At 35.3% G+C, this 18,032-nt stretch overlaps 2 protein-coding genes across 2 annotated transcripts; both read right to left on the minus strand.

The window, feature by feature from the left end:
- Positions 1-366: 366 nt before the first annotated feature.
- On the minus strand, positions 367-11,680 carry LOC114536678. The gene is made up of 5 exons (XM_028558029.1): positions 11,560-11,680; positions 8,635-8,759; positions 5,928-6,413; positions 3,993-4,074; positions 367-3,727 (listed from the first exon to the last, which is right to left on the minus strand). Exons 3-5 carry the CDS (start codon positions 6,266-6,268, stop codon positions 794-796), a joined length of 3,357 nt encoding a protein of 1,118 aa, XP_028413830.1. The 5' UTR covers positions 6,269-6,413; positions 8,635-8,759; positions 11,560-11,680; the 3' UTR covers positions 367-793.
- A 4,518-nt stretch (positions 11,681-16,198) lies between these two features.
- On the minus strand, positions 16,199-17,698 carry LOC114536652 (nephrocystin-3-like). The gene has a single exon (XM_028558004.1). It carries the CDS (start codon positions 17,696-17,698, stop codon positions 16,199-16,201), a length of 1,500 nt encoding a protein of 499 aa, XP_028413805.1.
- Positions 17,699-18,032: the final 334 nt, after the last annotated feature.

Here is an 18,032-nt window from a genome sequence, read left to right on the forward strand (position 1 = left end):
AGTTTAGGTGAAACGCAAAACAATGCAAACTCGTTCAAGAAATAAAATGTACATTGTATTCATTTGTTGTTTCTGTAGAACGTGGTTACTTGTACGTGTTAATTTGTATACGTGTCTGAAATTTTATTGTTGCTTCCTTTGAACGTAAATCAAGCGAACTGTATACATTCTGAACATAATATATAGAAATTAAATAACATATGATTCCAGTAATAATTAAGAGTGCGCCATTTTGTTTTCAATCTAATCTAATAGTAATGAATAACTGTGGATATTCGTGTGCGAAATTGCTTAGCTTTGAATATCTCGCTCGCCGTAAGACATGGAAATGTTCATTAAATACATTTATTCTTGCCCATTGTCCTAGACTCCTTGCGCGGCCAGTGTAATAACATGCATTACCACTTTCATTTGCACATAAAGTGCATATTGATTGACACTACTGTAAAGTTCTACTCATGTTGGCGGGGATATTTTAATTTAATTGTTTCATTAACTGTTAAAATTAAATTCCTATTTTGATAGCAAAATTTACGACGTGTTTTTCTGCTAGGTAAGTCTAATTATCTGTATTATGCATCTCTAATTTTGTTTCCTTCATAAACTTAAAATCATCTACGCCTACGCGTACCACTGTCTCAATATAGATACCAGACACTATAGGCGGCAATCTGACAAAGCATTGTATGCCCTGCAACTATAGAATTAGTTTCATGAAGTTTTTACTTATGTATAGAATACCTTCGTTTACTTCACATGGAATTATCCACTGGAAATAAACTAAATATCCGTTTCATTTGCAATTTTTCATTGCGTCTTGTACGAGTCCAATATCCTGATAACTTTGAGTAGTATCAACATGACGCTCACCAAATATTTGTAATCTGATACGAAGAGTTTTCTCATATGATTCTAAGGCTGCCTTGTAACCTTCCATTGTGTGCTTGCTGTGTTGTGTGACTCCAATTTGGCGATAAAGTTCCGCAGTTTGGGGATGATACTCTCCAAAAAGTTTTAAATTGATCTCGAGGGCATGTTGATATGATTCTAATGCTGATTTGTAATCTTTTAAATTGCGTTGTTCAAGGCCAATTTCACGATAACTTTTTCCAATGTTACTATGGTGTTTTCCGTTCAGCTTCAATCTGATTCGTAAAGCACGTTGATGTGACTCTAATGCTGACTTGTAATCTTTCATTTCATGTTGTGTGACTCCAATATTGTTATAAGCCTCTGCAGTAGATAAATTATTCTCTCCAAACAGTTTTAATCGTATTTGGAGGGCGTGTTGATATGATGCTAAAGCTGGTTTGTAATCTTTCAAGCACTCTTGTTCAAGACCAACCCAGTTATAACTATTTCCAGTGTCACTATGATGTTCTCCATTCAACTTTAATCTGATTTGTAAAGCACGTTGATGCGATTCTAATGCTGACTTGCAATCTTTCATTTTGTGTTGTGTGACTCCAATATTGAAGTAAGACATTGCAGTAGATAAATCATTCTCTCCAAACAGTTTTAATCTGATCTGTAGGGCTTGCTGGTAAGATGCTAAAGCTGATTTGTAATCTTTCAAGCATTCTTGTTCAAGACCGACCCAGTGATAACTATCACCAGTGTCACTATGGTGTTCTCCATTCAGCTTTAATCTGATTTGTAAAGCACGTTGATGTGATTCTAATGCTGACTTGTAATCTTTCATTTCATGTTGTGTGACGCCAATGTTGAAATAAGTCGTTGCAGTAGATAAATTATTTTCTCCAAACAGTTTTAATCTTATCTGGAGGGCATGTTGATATGATGCTAAAGCTGATTTGTAATCTTTCAAGCACTCTTGTTCAAGACCAACCCAGTTATAACTATCACCAGTGTCACTATGGTGTTCTCCATTCAACTTTAATCTGATTTGTAAAGCACGTTGATGTGATTCTAATGCTGACTTGTAATCTTTCATTTCATGTTGTGTGACGCCAATGTTGAAATAAGTCGTTGCAGTAGATAAATTATTCTCGCCAAACAGTTTTAATCTTATCTGGAGGGCGTGTTGATATGATGCTAATGCTGATTTGTAATCTTTCAAGCACTCTTGTTCAAAACCAACTTCATTATAACTATCACCAGTGTCACTATGCTGTTCTCCATTCAGCTTTAATCTGATTTGTAAAGCACGTTGATGCGATTCTAATGCTGACTTGTAATCTTTCATTTTGTGTTGTGTGACTCCAATATTGAAATAAGACATTGCAGTAGATAAATCATTCTCTCCAAACAGTTTTAATCTGATCTGTAGGGCTTGCTGGTAAGATGCTAAAGCTGATTTGTAATCTTCCAAACAATCTTGTTCAAGACCAACACAGTTATAACTATCACCAGTGTCACTATGCTGTTCTCCATTCAGCTTTAATCTGATTTGTAAAGCACGTTGATGTGATTCTAATGCTGACTTGCAATCTTTCATTTCATGTTGTGTGACGCCAATGTTGAAATAAGTCATTGCAGTAGATAAATTATTCTCTCCAAACAGTTTTAATCTTATCTGAAGGGCATGTTGATATGATGCTAATGCTGGTTTGTAATCTTTCAAGCAATGTTGTTCAACGCCAACTTCACGATAACTATTTCCAATGTCACTTCGATGTTCTCCGTTCAGCTTCAATCTGATTTGTAAAGCACGTTGATGTGATTCTAATGCGGACTTGTAATCTTTCAATTTGTGTTCTGTGACTCCAATATTGTAATAAGCCACTGCAGTCGATAAATTATTCTCTCCAAACAGTTTTAATCTGATCTGGAGGGCGTGTTGATATGATGCTAAAGCTGATTTGTAATCTTTCAAGCAATCTCGTTCAAGACCGACCCAGTTATAACTATCACCAGTGTCACTATGCTGTTCTCCATTCAGCTTTAATCTGATTTGTAAAGCACGTTGATGCGATTCTAATGCTGACTTGTAATCTTTCATTTCATGTTGTGTGACGCCAATCTTGAAATAAGTTGTTGCAGTAGATAAATTATTCTCTCCAAACAGTTTTAATCGTATCTGGAGGGCATGTTGATATGATGCTAATGCTGATTTGTAATCTTTCAAGCAATGTTGTTCAAGACCAACCCAGTTATAACTATTTCCAGTGTCACTATGTTCTTCTCCATTCAACTTTAATCTGATTTGTAAAGCACGTTGATGCGATTCTAATGCTGACTTGTAATCTTTCATTTCATGTTGTGTGACGCCAATGTTGAAATAAGTCGTTGCAGTAGATAAATTATTCTCGCCAAACACTCTTAATCTGATTTCAAGGGCATGTTGAAACGATTCTAATGATGATTTGTAGTTTTTTATTTTGTATTGTGTGACTCCAATTCTATTATAGGTTGAGGCAGAAGATGAATGATTCTCTCCATGCAGTTTCAGTTTTATTTCAAGGGCATGCTTGTATGATGTTAATGCAGATTTATACTCTTTCAACATGTGTTGTGCCACACCAACTTCATGATAACTATCTCCAGTGTCATCTCCATTCAGCTTCAATCTGATTTGTAAAGCACGTTGATGAAATTCTAATGCTGACATGTAATCCTGCAACTTTCCTTTTGCCACTCCAATATCGTAGTAACTTTGTGCTGTTTTGAGATGATTTTCACCGTAAAGCTTCTGTGTAATTTCAAGATCTTTTTGTTTTGATGCCAGTACTGAATGGCAGTTGTTGGTTACGATTTTCGTTTTGGTCTAAGAAAATAATTTTTCTTTTCAGTTATTTATGATGTAATATTTCAGATATTGTCCCCACTTAATGGCAGAAATTGCCATGAAAAAAAATGCCCAAAAAAGCTGAAAAATTATCTTGACCACGGTGGGAATCTAACCAGATATCGATTTTCGTTAAATTAAATGTTATTATTACCGATGCTCGTGTGCCTTTATAGGATACCGACAAACGCGTTTAACCAACCACCTTGCTTGCACCCACCCCAACACGCCCCTGTCTACTTACCTCGTTACCCTTATTACACGTCTTCTCATCAGCTATGGCAAGATCTTTCATCCCATCACAAGGATTTTTCATAGCACTTGATCTGCGCAAAATCAGTTATTTTAATTAAGAAGTGAACGTAACGTTTATTTTCATACTCGCAAGGATTTTTATGGTTATAATTTTAGTGGGAGGAATCCGGAGCAATTTCGTGTGTTAGCTAAAACGCGCTACCGCGATTACCTTGTGCACGCGTTCCAAGTATCGGAGGAATTTGGGTATTTTTGAACCGACTTTTTATATTAGGACCACCAATAAGAAAGTGGAGGGATGATTTATTCTGGTAATTAAGTGCCCGGCACCGGTACCCAAAGTCGAAACATGCTGATCACAGAGCCCTTGTTGACTACTACCTCTGGAGGTTGTGCCCGTTCTTGGGCACCGTGGCCAATTTCATTTGGAGGCGATCATGTTCAACTTTGGCGCCAGAAAAAGTGCCGGGCAAAATTGCCTCGGTCACTGACTTATGCCTGTATTCAAAAAGCTCACTCACACTTATACTCATTGAGTGTGGCATATAAATTTTGTTAATGCTGGTCAATGAGAAAGTTTTCTTTCATTAGGTAAAGGTAAATCACTGAAAATCAAGCCACTTTTCGGCTGGAGATACCGCCATTGAAACATGATGAGAAGATTAGGATCTCCCACTCAATGGGTTTGAGTGTGAGTGAGCTTTTAGAATACAAGCGTTAATCTGAACGCTGCCTATAAGCATATAAGCATATTTATTTATGCAATAACATGGTCGCCTCGGTTTCTTTTGTTTCAACAGGGACGTTAAACGACGTATTTCCCCCAAGTACAGGGATGGCGGATATAAATATTCTAATCACTGAACCACTTCCATAAAGATATCTCGCTAAACAAAACCATCTAATTTATTGTTTTTTCCCTCGGCGACCATGTTATTACAAACTAAACGCATGTTAAACGTCCTTTGCTAAACCTCCCTGTTTGTGGGACATTTAATCCCTAATATCCCTCAAAGAATGCGTTTGCTTATAATAAACGAAATGAAATTATATTGTTGTTAAGCCTGAAAGGTGGGAAAGTGTACTAGGTAAAGCAATGGACTACTGCGTACTACAGCGATAAAAATGATTTTTCTGCGTAAATTCAAATTTTTTCCAGACAAACTTGCTGTGATGAATTGGATAATGTTAGTTACAAATAGTATTTATAGCCGGAAAACGCTTCGTTGAATATCTGCTAACCGCCATAATGTAAAAAGCGCCTTAAATTAAGTACGATTTTCCCAAAAATCATGCAGTTGAGCTATTAAATCGATTGACAATCAAAACTATGATGCTACACTCTATAAGTTAATCATAGTATAGTATGCGAAAAAAAGACATTGCCGGAGCCAGTTGTCATTACCTGGTTGCTGAAAGGGTTTTATACGTATAAATGCCTATACATGCAGTGTGTCCCACAGAGGATTCCTAAATTAACGGAGAATTATCTCATTTTAAAGTCTGCACATTTGTCTTTAATGACACTTTTTTAAACATTTCGGGCAAGAAATCCACTTAAAAATTGATTCCTGCAGAACCGGTGATTTTAAGATACACTGCATGTAAAAGAACATTTTTTAGGTATTCAGAAATCAACTACCAATTCATGTTTGTTCTTAAAATTTGTCTTCAATCATATAATAGCATGGTACAGCTAACTGTAGCCAAATTAGTGTTGCAAAAATGCACTTCTTTGCTTATCGTATCTACCATTATGAAAATGATTGATATCATGTTAAGGGGTACGAAAGACTCCTCTTTTAGCTAGATGATAGGGTTCATAGAGGTACACGTTTGTTAAGACATGCAGTATCCAAGGAAAAAGTTCTCTTCTGATTTAATTTCGCTACTGTCACATTTTTATAAAGTAAATGCCAAATACCTCAAAATCCTGGTTTTCTGTTTGTTCACTTCTTTCAAGTTTTCGATCTTAATTTCCAATTCTCTTACGTCAAGGCCAATCTTTGCAAATTCTTCTTGCATTCGATTTATCATTCTTCCTGAGTCATAATTCGACAACACGTCAATAAATCTTTCATCTGTAGAGCAGTGCATGATTACAAGAATATACTCTGGGTCGACATTCTGAACCTCTTGATCATGCCTGGTGCCACCAAAACCTCTCAAAATAGCATCGTCGATTACTTTCATTACAACTTTACTACTGCGGTAGACATCGCGTAGTCTTGCTCCATTGATATTGAGGCTCACGCCTCCGACCATTTGGACATTTTCACTATTGATAGAGAGCAAAATACTTCTATCTACCGATGTTGATGTAATGTCAAACTTTTGAGTCATTTCAGTGAAATTTTGCGATTCCGCCATGATTAAATGTTCTTCTTCATCTTAGCAACTTGTATGGCTTCTGATTTAAAAAGAAAGTAAATATGAAACTTGTTGTCACAGCAGACAAATATTTTTCACTATAGTGCATGTAAAAATGTGAGTGTACCCTGAAAAATATTGTTTCAATATTGTATTTAATCACTAAAGAAAAGGTTAAGCACATATATTGAAGACAGCATGTAACATTATGTAATTCTTGTATTAGTCTAGAGATGCGGAACTCCAGTGCAGAGAGGTGTCACAAATATCGTACGCTTGCTGGTTTGAAAGATGCTTTATAAAAATTAGAGACACAGAACATTTGAAAGGAGTGAATTAAACTCTCTCCCTTTTTTGACAGGTCGATCATATCATAGAGATTTTTTAAGTGTTCTTAGAAATCAGTGCTCTGATTGTACCGCTTTTGGGGTTTAAGCAATCCGCTTTAAATAATCGAGTTTATTTTTCTTAATGTCGATATAAGCTAATGAATTCCTTCAAATTTTCTATTTAGAATATTTTTTAAGGGTTGTTCAGTTTGTTTAGTTTTCTTTATCTCCTCTTCGAATTTACCTGAGCTATTTTTCCAAATACACCTGGTTTTGAAGAACATTTGGGCGGACTTAGGGCCGAAACGTGCGAGATAATTTGGGTAGGGAATGCGTATCCATATATTCTGTTTTTCCCGATGGATTAATCCGTTTGATTTTTTCAAAACGCGTATATGTACAAAAGAAATCAAACGTGCCCCCCGCCGGCCCAAAACATCGCATCTAATTGTATCTAAACATTAGCAAATATATCAATTTAAGTCTTTCTACTACTTGCTTCATGGCATAATGCAGCAAAAAGTAAACGGTCAATGTTTACACTTTATGACTACCTTTTTATCGAATGGTAAAAACTGATTTGAATATATTGAGTCATTTCACAATAAAAATTATAAGCTTAGGTCGAGTTAGTTCAGGAAATTGCGTGCTTGCTTTGAAATAGCGAGGGGGTTGCTGCGTGCATGTAGCTATTTTTAGTTTTTTTAAAACATTATACATTTTAATATCAGTGACAGTTTCTTTCCTGACTTGGCGGCGCGTAAGGCTTTTATTACAAACTATAATTAGCACTCGAAGTTCTAAACAGACAAAATATGTTAAACAAAAAATATGCCCTAGAAACATGCCCCGAACCATCGTGTTACTGCTTTCAATTGCGAAGTTATTGCTTTCAATTGCAATCGCGATTGTATAATTGTCGACATTTGACAGTCCTGGGCCCTGCCAACCTTAACAAGAATAAATTTCGTTCGAAACTCGTGTCTGTTTTTAGATACGTACAAACTGCTAGCATCTAGACGTTATATAGCTAAGAATTTATCCCACCTACCGATAGGAATTCATAATTAGGCGAATATGAAACTAGCAATACATTACACACTTTTCATAAAATGTATTATGAAACATTACACAATTTTAATAAAATGTATTATGAAAGCTATTAGCCTGTCATGCATTACCGATCGACCTTTATTGTCCCTTTCTTAGAAGAAATTATCATCAATAATATATAAATTGAAAGAGAAAGAAATGATTTCAAATTATTTGCTAGTTAGCAGTATATTTTGAGTAAACCCTGTTTGGCTACACCTAGTAGCTATATAATATATTTTGATCAACTCCAAATCCCCCACGGGAAAGAACTGCTATAATGCTATTCTAAGGGAATGAATAATCATAATTACTTACAGTTTAGCTATATAACGGAAAGAAATTTGCATCAGAAATTCATCGATTCAAAGCTTAAAACCAGTTTACACATCGTATAGGTAGCATTTAACGTTTCAAATGACATTAAGTTAATTTTACTAAATTTTAAAGTCATTCAAACATAGAGAAAAATAACTAAGCTGCAGGGATTTTTAAAAATGAAAGTAAAATTTAAGCGAGCGGTCATTCCTTTGAAATACACACCCGCGTGAATGATTTAGTCGAAGCTTGACCGCTTCAAGGCTTCCTCATCTATAAATTTTATACCATCTGTAAATCATGGTGTATGGAGTGCATATACGGTGATAGAAGTTTTAAGTTAAGAGTTCTGAGTATTCCATAACCCATCGCGCTCTAAAAGGCAAACCTTATTGAATTATCTGCACACGACTCCTACCTACCGATCTTGTTTAGAAACGTTCCTGCACAAGATGTAACGTTTGTGAGATCGCCATTGCAAGAATTAACTAGAATTTAGCGAGACAAAGGACATGATCTTACCGTCGAAAAGATAAAATCCATTTCTTTAGGCGAATACAAGTCTTCACACTTCTCACAGAATCTGCAAATACGTGTGTTGACAGCAGGTGAGCATTTCAGTTATGCAAGGTCTTCAATTCCTTTTTCTGGTTGGAAATTACCATATTAGTTTATTAGAAAGTCAATGGAAAGTTAAACAAGACAAGTAAATGAGAATATCAAGTAAATGATTAAAAAATTTGACGGTAAAATGGCAAGCAGCTCAAATTTGTATGGAAACTAATGATGAAAATGAAAGGTAAAGATCAATGGAGTGCATTCCTTTGAAACACCCAACAGCGCGCCATAGAATATTTGCTAAATTTTTGGTTTGTCAGTATTCAGTATCAAATAATTGTGTAAATCGGTCAAAAAACCATGTGCAGCTTATCGAGTAATATAGTACTGTGTTCGGCTTTATCATCTACGAGTGATCATGACTTTTATGATTCACTTCATATATGAAAGCTTAGTCCTTTGTGAAACGTTCTCAACCACGTCAATTATTTCATTTGAAAAGCTAATTATCCAGCCATTTTCCGAAACCGAAAGCAAGTATCTTACAAAAAGTTTCAAACAAGACATAACGAAAGGTGGCATGTGCTTTGTGCAAGAGAAAGTGTAATAGTGTTCAAGATGATGCGAAGTCCTTTCTGAGCATATTTTCTGCTCATGCATACAGACTGTGCAACAGTGCAAATTAAAATGCCACTTCTTCGCTGAAATTTTAATTAAAATGAAAATCACAAAAGAGGACAAACCTGCCGTTAGTTTCCAACTGTTATGTGGCGACGCCTGGAATGTTGTTTATATATATAGATTGTTATCAGCAGAGCATGTACGCCGAACGGACTTCAACTATATGGGTTGAGTAAAAGAAAATCTTTACATCAATTTTTTTATTGCTTGTTTAAAAAGTTGGATATCTGTTTCCATAAATATTTTCTGGACCAACAAAAGCAATATTTTTTAAAGATTTTTAAACGAAAAGCGATTCAGAAGCACTTAAACGTAAGGATTTCATAAATTTGGGTAAAATTGGATTAAAATTTAACCCATGCAGGGTTAGCGCTAACCCGTGCAGCTTTGAACAACTGGTCAATGATGTCTAATGTAATAGTGCTTACAATTCCAGCAAAGTTCTTTTAATTTGAATCAATATCATAATAGAAACGTTATCCTAAATAAAACTTTCATTATTTTACATCTTCAACAAGTTATAGATGACGATAATCACAAAAATATCAAGTCTTTTTTATATAAAAAACTATAATTAGCACTCGAAGTTCTGAGCAGACAAAATGTGTTAAACGAAAAATATGCCCGAACCATTGTGTTACTGCTTTCAATCGCGAAGTTATTGCTTTCATTCGCCATTGTATAATTATCGAAATTTGACAGTCCCTGGTGACCTTAACAAGAATAAATTTCGTTTGAAACTCGTGTGTGTTTTTAGATGCGTATACACACTGCTAGCATCTAGACGTTATAGCTAAGAATTTATTTCACCTATACCGGTAGAAATTTACGCCAATATGAAACTAGCAATACATTACACACTTTTCATAAAATGTATTATGAAAACTATTAGAATCAATGTGTTTTGTCATGCATTGCCGACCTTTATTGTCCTTTTCTTAGAAGAAATTTTCATCATGCAATAATATATAAATTGAAAGAGAAAGAAACGATTTCACATTATTTGCTAGTTAGCAGTATATAACCCTGTCTGGCTACACCTTGTATCTACATAATATAATTATTTCAATCAACTCTAAATCCGCCACGGAAAGGGAATGAATCATTACTCCGGCGTCAGCGACGTCAGCTTATCTTCCAAGAGTTGTGGTGCACAGCTTTCGCTAATTTTCCAATGCGCGATTCGATTTCGCTCGCATGATACGGCAATTTCTCCAAGAGGAACAAATAAACCGTTGTTTTCATGCTGTTCGATTAAGTTTAGATTGAATTGGGGTAAGAATATATTTAATACATGTAGATTCCGGTCCTATTTTAATAATATCGCTGCTATTTCGCCGTTTAACAAGATGATGTGGTCGTGTAGGGCGCGTTGACACGTCGCGTTGTTTGTACAGGATCGAAGATTTAATATAACTATATAACCGCAAATTCCAAAGGCAAACTGTAAGACGAAGCGAATGTATCATGCGGTTTATTTACATTTTTGAACAATTGAACTTCTATACTGCGATGTGCTTCTGAATTTCGCGATCGAACATTTAGGTTCGTTATAAGGCATCTAAATGCGAATATGTATGCGAAACAATACGCGAACTGTATTGTTTATGTTCAGAAGCTCTATATTGAAGACTGGCACGTGCGCCGGAGTTAACGCCAGAACGGCGTCTTGTTATTTATAGTTTAGCTATATAATGGAAAGAAATTTGCATCAGAAATTCATCGATGCAAAGCTTAAAACCAGTTTACACATCGTATAGGTAGCATTTAAGCTTTCAAATGACTGGAGCACAAGTAAATTTTAACTAAATTCTAAAGTCATTCAAACATAGAGAAAAATAACTAAGCTATAGGAATTTTTAAAAATGAAAGTAAAATTTAAGTGAGCGATCATTCCTTTCAAATACACACCCGCGTGAATGATTTAGACGAAGCTTGACCGCTTCAAGGCTTCCTCATCTGTAAATTTTATACCGTCTGTAAATCGTGGTGTATGGAGTGCATATACAGTGATAGAGGTTTTAAGTTAAGAGTTCTGAGTATTCTCTATCCCATCGCGCTCTAAAAGGCAAACCTTATTGAATTATCTGCACACGACTCCTACCTACCGATCTTGTTTAGAAACGTTCCTGCACAAGATGTAACGTTTGTGAGATCGCCATTGCAAGAATTAACTAGAATTTAGCGAGACAAAGGACATGATCTTACCGTCGAAAAGATAAAATCCATTTCTTTAGGCGAATGCAAGTCTTCACACTTTTTACAGAATCTGCAAATACGTGTGTTGACAGCAGGTGAGCATTTCAGTTATGCAAGGTCTTCAATTCCTTTTTCTGGTTGGAAATTACCATATTAGTTTATTAGAAAGTCAATGGAAAGTTAAACAAGATAAGCTTACACATGGTGTGATAGGTGGTGCTGAGAATATCAAGTAAATCAGTGATTAAAAAATTGGACAGTAAAATGGCAAACAGCTGAAATTTATATAGAAACTAATAATGAAAATGAAAGGAAAAGATTGGAGTGCATTCCTTTGAAACACACAACAGCACGCCATACAATATTTCGCTAAATGTTTGGTCTGTCAGTATTTAGTATCAAATAATTGTGTAAATCAGTTAAAAAACACGAGTTTATCGAGTAGCCTAATATAGTACTGCATGTGTTTGGTGTTATCATCCACGAGTGATCATGATTATATATGAAAGCTTAATCCTTCGTGAAACGTTCTCAAACACGTCAATTGTTTCATTTGAAAAGCTAATTATCCAGCAATTTTCCTAAATCGAAAGCAAATATTTTATTAAAAATTCAAACAAGACATAACGAAAGGTTGCATGTGTTTTGTGCAAGAAAAACTATAATCGTGTTCAAGGTGATGTAAAGTCCTTTCTGAGCATATTTTCTGCTGATAACAGACTATGCAACAGTCTAAATTAAAATGGCACTTCTTCGCTGGAATTTTAATTAAAATGAAAATCACAAAAGAAGACAAACCTGCTGTTAGTATTCCAACTGTTATGTGGCGATGCCTGGAATGTTGTTTATAGACTGTTAAAAGTAGAAGATGTACGCTGAACGGACTTCAAACATCTGGGGCCTGAGTTAAAGCAAATCTTACACCAATTTTTTGTTTACACACAATTGCTTGTCTACAAAGTTGGATCTGTAACCCATGAAGTTTTGAACAACTGGCCCATGATCTCTTATGTAATAATGCTCACAATTCCAGCATAATTATTTTCATTTGGATCAATATCATAATAGAAACATTTTCCTAAACAAAACTTTAATTATTTTACATCTTCAACAAGTTATAGATAATAATCACAAAAATACAAAGTCTTGTATGCTACGTGCTTCCATTATCTAATCTGGCCATGCTAACTGTTATTCTACTTGTATTTATGACACGATAGATCGTACAGAAATAAAGCTTGTTTCAGAAATATCTTATCATTAACTTGCAATAAGCCAAAAACTATGTATGCCAGGAGTAAATACTTAAGGCCTTATGTTTCCTATATAATTATAACACGTATGTATTCGTCCTATATATTAAGGTTTTACTGTGTAATGACTATGTGCAATTTGTGCAATTTTGGAAGACGTGCTGATGCTATAAAAAACACATTTAATTCCACCACTAAAAATGCAACGTAATAGTCGTGGACTACATAGTCTAAAGCAAGTTTACTGGAGTGACTGATTCCACCCATGGGCAGGGCGCTAGGCTTTACAAAATGAATTTGCACTAAAGTTAAAATATATATGAAAAATATGCCCTGTAAATCTTGGCCCGAACCACTGGTTTAGTGACAGCTTGTTGGATTGAGAAAGTTGTTTATCAAAGATCAAATATCAAATTGTCTTTGTGTGGCGGGGAAATGCCGTATACATAACCACCTCTGCTTCGACCTTAAAGTGCTTAGAAATTTTTTCTCCGAGGAAAATGTTTGTAGGTTGTTAGGTACACACTATAGATGTAAGCAAAAGGAAAGTTATTATCTCACCTTCAAAGAGGACTTTAGACGAATGTGACGAACGCAAGCTTTCAACGTTGTATGCACACTTTTTTATTAAGCTGTGTTATAAATGCCTTTAGAATCATTGAATGTGTTTTGTTATGCATTAGCGACTTTTATTGTCTCTTTCTTGGAAGAAATTACGGTTAATGATATGTCTGAAGTGAAAGTGAAAGAAACATTTTCAATTCGTTTGATAGTTAGCAGCATTCAAGCGCCCCAAGAAAAGCGGTTTCGAATCCCTTTTAGTCCTTATTACAACTAAGAAAGACAGGAATCGTATATGAGACTAGCGAGCTTGTAAAATATTAACATAAGATCAAATACCAAATTGGCTTTGTGTGGCGGGGAAATGCCGTATACCTAACCACCTCTGCTTCGGCCTTATAGTGCTTAGAAGTAATTTCTCCGAGGAAAATATTGTAGGTTGTCAGATACACATTGCTAGCAGCTATCAGACGTAAGCAAAAAGTAAGTTATTTCACTTTCATAGAGGACTTTAAACGAATGTGAATTGTGAGGACTTCAAACGAACGCGATCTTTCAACGTTGTATACACACACTTTTTTATTAAGCTGTGTTATAAAAGCCTTTAGAATCATTGAATGTGTTTTATTATGCATTAGCGACTTTTATTGTCTCTTTCTTGGAAGAAACGTATCCTTAACGATATGTCTGAAGTCGAAAGTGAAAGAAACGTTTTCAATTCGTTTGATGGTTAGCAGCATTCATGCACCCGAAGAAAAGCGGTTTCGAATCCCTTTTTTATACTAAAAATAAGCAATTTTAGTAAAAATATTTTTGTAAAATGATATAAAAACGGGTCATTAAGTGTACATTCCGTTGAAGTAACCAACAGCGCCGGCATTAAAATGCTTTAAATATTTTTTTCGTCCATAAATTTTATGCCATCTGTTATTTTACAATACCGCTGTTTTTATGTGAGTGTATCCGCGGATGGTTACCTGCATGGCTTATCTACCTGCATAACTGTCTAAACAAAGTCGGGTGTGTAAAACCAACGGTTTTAGCCCCGTTTACACTGAACTCAATTTATTGGCACGGCCACAGAGGAGAGGCACGGCACGGCTAAAATAGGGACCCGTGCCCATTTCATCTGTGCCCGGCCTTTGTTTTGGTAGGCTGAACAATAATAAAATTGGGCACAGGTGCCCATTTTAGCCATGCCGTGCCAATAAATTGAGTGTGGTGTAAATGGGGCTGTCTGAATATCATGCATGCAGATAATGTAGGTATTCAAAACAATAACGATTTTAGCTACTACAAACGATTGTAAAGTGGGCAGTGTTTTGCCCGATGACGTTGGTAAATTTTGTACTTTTTAGACCTTGTATTTTCATCACTACATGACCCAATTTTACATCCACACTCCTTATATATATAACAACTCGTGAACTCATTCACGGCCAAATTTTCGTTGTGTATCACTTGATCTTGATTGAAAAATCTCTCCGAAATTAAAAGTTAATTATTTTATGGATAAATGCCTACATTGGCTAAATATCTTTGCCTTAAAATTGAAATCAGAACGCCCCTCTGTGCAAAGTTTTTAGTCCAGTTCGAAGTTTGAGATCTGCAACATTACAGTGGAGGGACTGGGGACGACAACACAACTTAAACTTCGCGTTATCAGGTTAACTAGCTGCTTGGGAATATTTGGCAGCAACACGAAAAAGGAAGCTCGTCGAAAACCCGAAATTTTGGAAATTCATGGAAAGGAGCATTTTAATCATTTTTGTTTCTATAAAATTTAATTGGATTTATACGATTGTCCTGAATGAAGTGAGCAGTATGCCAGTATCATATTTGCCATTCAAAATGAATTTGAAACGTGTAACTGAAGTCAGTACATGTCTAGAATTTTAATTAAAGTTGCCTTGCAATCGCTTTAGATGTAAGTTAAACAAATTGTATATATACATTATAAATTATGTGAAAATCAAATAACCTATGATTGACGGTGTTTTTAAACAGTATTAACTATTGGTGAACGCCATTTTGTTTTTGATCTAGTCCGAAGAAGACGTTAAATATCGATCTTCTGTGGAAATTACTCATATTTGGATATATCCCAACACAAAGATCGCATAATAAACAGCTGCAATCATACGGCAATGCAATATAAAAGTGTATTTTGTATCCTTTATATTTTGCTATCAAATATGTAAATACGGGGGTACTTGGATATTATTTCCCCACTCCAAATACTAGGTGACGTGTCCCCCCATCCGTCCTTGAGTTCAGAATAATACGAAAAATTGCTTTACACATGCAATTTCGATTTTTTCAAATTTTAACGACTGTTCATGCAGTAATATTATAGCTAATATCAACACAGAATCGTCGTCTAAAGTATTTTATGATATAGCACAAAGATGAAATAGCTGTTAACTTTATGAAGTGCGTGCGAAATTTCTGCGTTTACAGTGCGTTTAATGAATACGTCTTTTGCACGAGCAACCAGCGTTTTATTAAGTATTAGTGTTATATAACATAGCTATGTCCAAAGTATAAGCTAAATTCGAATGAAGAAATAACAAGTCTGCAAAAATGTTTGAAATTTGTGCTCTAAATCCTCAATGAATGTGATTTAAATATTGTAATAACGGTGAGCAAGGATGGTTCTTCTTCTTTGAATAATGGCAATGCAATTCCGCAGGTTTTATGCCGTGAATTTACTGCTGACGTGTAATAATTTCCGTCTGATTCATCTAAGTCTTCTGGGCTTATTTTTTATCTGAATTCCCGAGCCTTTTTAGTCGACTCTCATGATGCCTTGAGATCACTCATTTTATGTTGCGTCATTGCAATTTTAGAAAAACTGTCCGCGCCTTCCCTGGATGGTCCTTCCCATACAGCTTCATTCTAATCTGCAGGGCTTTTTGATGCGACTTTAATGCTAACGTGAAATCTTTTATCTCATAGTGTGAGGCCCCAATGTTGTGATAACTGTCAGCAGTCTCAGGATGGTTTTCTCCATGTAGCTTTTTTCTGATTTTAAGAGCTTTTTGATGTGACTCTAATGCTGACATGTAATATTTCATCTTGTGTTGCGTGACTCCAATGCCACTATAACAGTCAGCTGTCTTAGGATGGTCTTCACCATATAGTGTTAATCCCATTTGAAGAGCTCTTTGAAACGACTCTAATGCTAATTTGTAATCTTTCATCGCATGTTGTGTGATTGCATTGTTAAAGTAACTGTCATCTGTGTCAGGATGATCTCCATATAGTCTTAGACTGATTTCAAGAGCTTTTTTATTCGAATCCGATGCTGACTTGTAATCTTTCATCTCGTAATGCGTGATTCCAATGTTGTAGTAAATGTCAGCTGTGTCAGGATGGTTTTCTCCAAATAGTCTTAATCTAGTTTCAAGAGCTTTCTGATACGACTCTAATGCTGATTTGTAATCTTTCATCGCGTGATGGGTGAATCCAATGTTGTAGTGAATATCAGCTGTGTCAGATCGGTTTTCTCCAAATAGTCTTGATCTAGTTTTAAGAGCTTTTCGATACGACTCTAATGCTGATTTGTAATTTTTCATCGCGTGATGCGTGATTCCAATGTTGTAATAACTGTCAGCTGTGTAAGGATGATCTTCCCCATATAATCTTAGTCTGATTTCAAGAGCTTTTTGATACGATTCTAATGCTGACCCATAATCTTTACTCGCATGTTGAACGACTCCAATGATGTGGTAATTGGAAGCTGTCAATGGGTGACCTTCTCCATGTACTTTTAACCTCATTTCAAGAGCTTTTTCATACGACCCTAATGCTAATTTGTAATCTTTCATCACATGTTGTGTGATTCCAATGCTGTAATAACTGTCAGCGATGTCAGGATGATCTTCACCATATAGTCTTAATCTGGTTTCAAGTGCTTTTTCGTAGGACTCTAATGCCAATTTGTAATCTTTCATCTCATGTTGTGTGATCCCTATGTTGTAATAACTGTCAGCTGAATAAGGATGATCTTCTCCATGTAATCTTAATCCTATTTCAAGAGCTTTTTTATTTGAATGTAATGCTGATTTGTAATCTTTTATCTCACGTTGTGTGAACCCAATGCTGTAATAACTGTCAGCTGTGTTAGGATGATCTTCTCCATATAATCTTAATCTTATTTCAAGAGCTTTTTTATTTGAATGTAATGCTGATTTGTAATCTTTCATCTCATGTTGTGTGATACCAATGCTGTAATAACTGTCGGCTGTTTCAGGATGATCTTCTTCATATAATCTTAACCTGATTTCAAGAGCCTTTTTCTTGGATTCCAAAGCTGACTCGTAATCTGTCATTTCATGTTGCATAATTCCAATGTGGTACCAAGTGTAAGCTGTTGCAGGATGATTCTCTCCATATAGTCTTAATCTGCTTTCAAGAGCTTTACGATACGACTTTAATGCTGATTTGTAATATTCTGTCTTGTCAGCATTATCTGTTTTCTTCTAAATATTTTAAAATGTATATCTCATTATCATCAGTTTGCTGATTAGTACACGAATTATTACATGATAAAAAAAATAAAATTTTGTCTCTCTTAATACATGGAAAGTTAAAAAGTCAAAATTTTCTAAATATTACGCCTACATGATCTATAGGATTGACGAAATTAGGTCACGCACTAAAATT

Source organism: Dendronephthya gigantea, unplaced genomic scaffold (assembly GCF_004324835.1).
Source record: "Dendronephthya gigantea isolate DGI-Jeju-01 unplaced genomic scaffold, DenGig_1.0 000142F, whole genome shotgun sequence".
Lineage (NCBI taxonomy): Eukaryota > Metazoa > Cnidaria > Anthozoa > Malacalcyonacea > Nephtheidae > Dendronephthya > Dendronephthya gigantea.

Coding starts and splice junctions, on each gene's coding strand:
- LOC114536652 (XM_028558004.1), bottom strand. CDS start 17,698: ATGACAGATTACGAGTCAGCTTTGGAATCCAAGAAAAAGGCTCTTGAA.
- LOC114536678 (XM_028558029.1), bottom strand. CDS start 6,268: ATGGTCGGAGGCGTGAGCCTCAATATCAATGGAGCAAGACTACGCGAT. Junction 4,075..5,927: donor CAGAAAACCAGGATTTTGAG/GTATTTGGCATT, acceptor GATTTTGCGCAG/ATCAAGTGCTATGAAAAATC. Junction 3,728..3,992: donor CGTGTAATAAGGGTAACGAG/GTAAGTAGACAG, acceptor TTATTTTCTTAG/ACCAAAACGAAAATCGTAAC.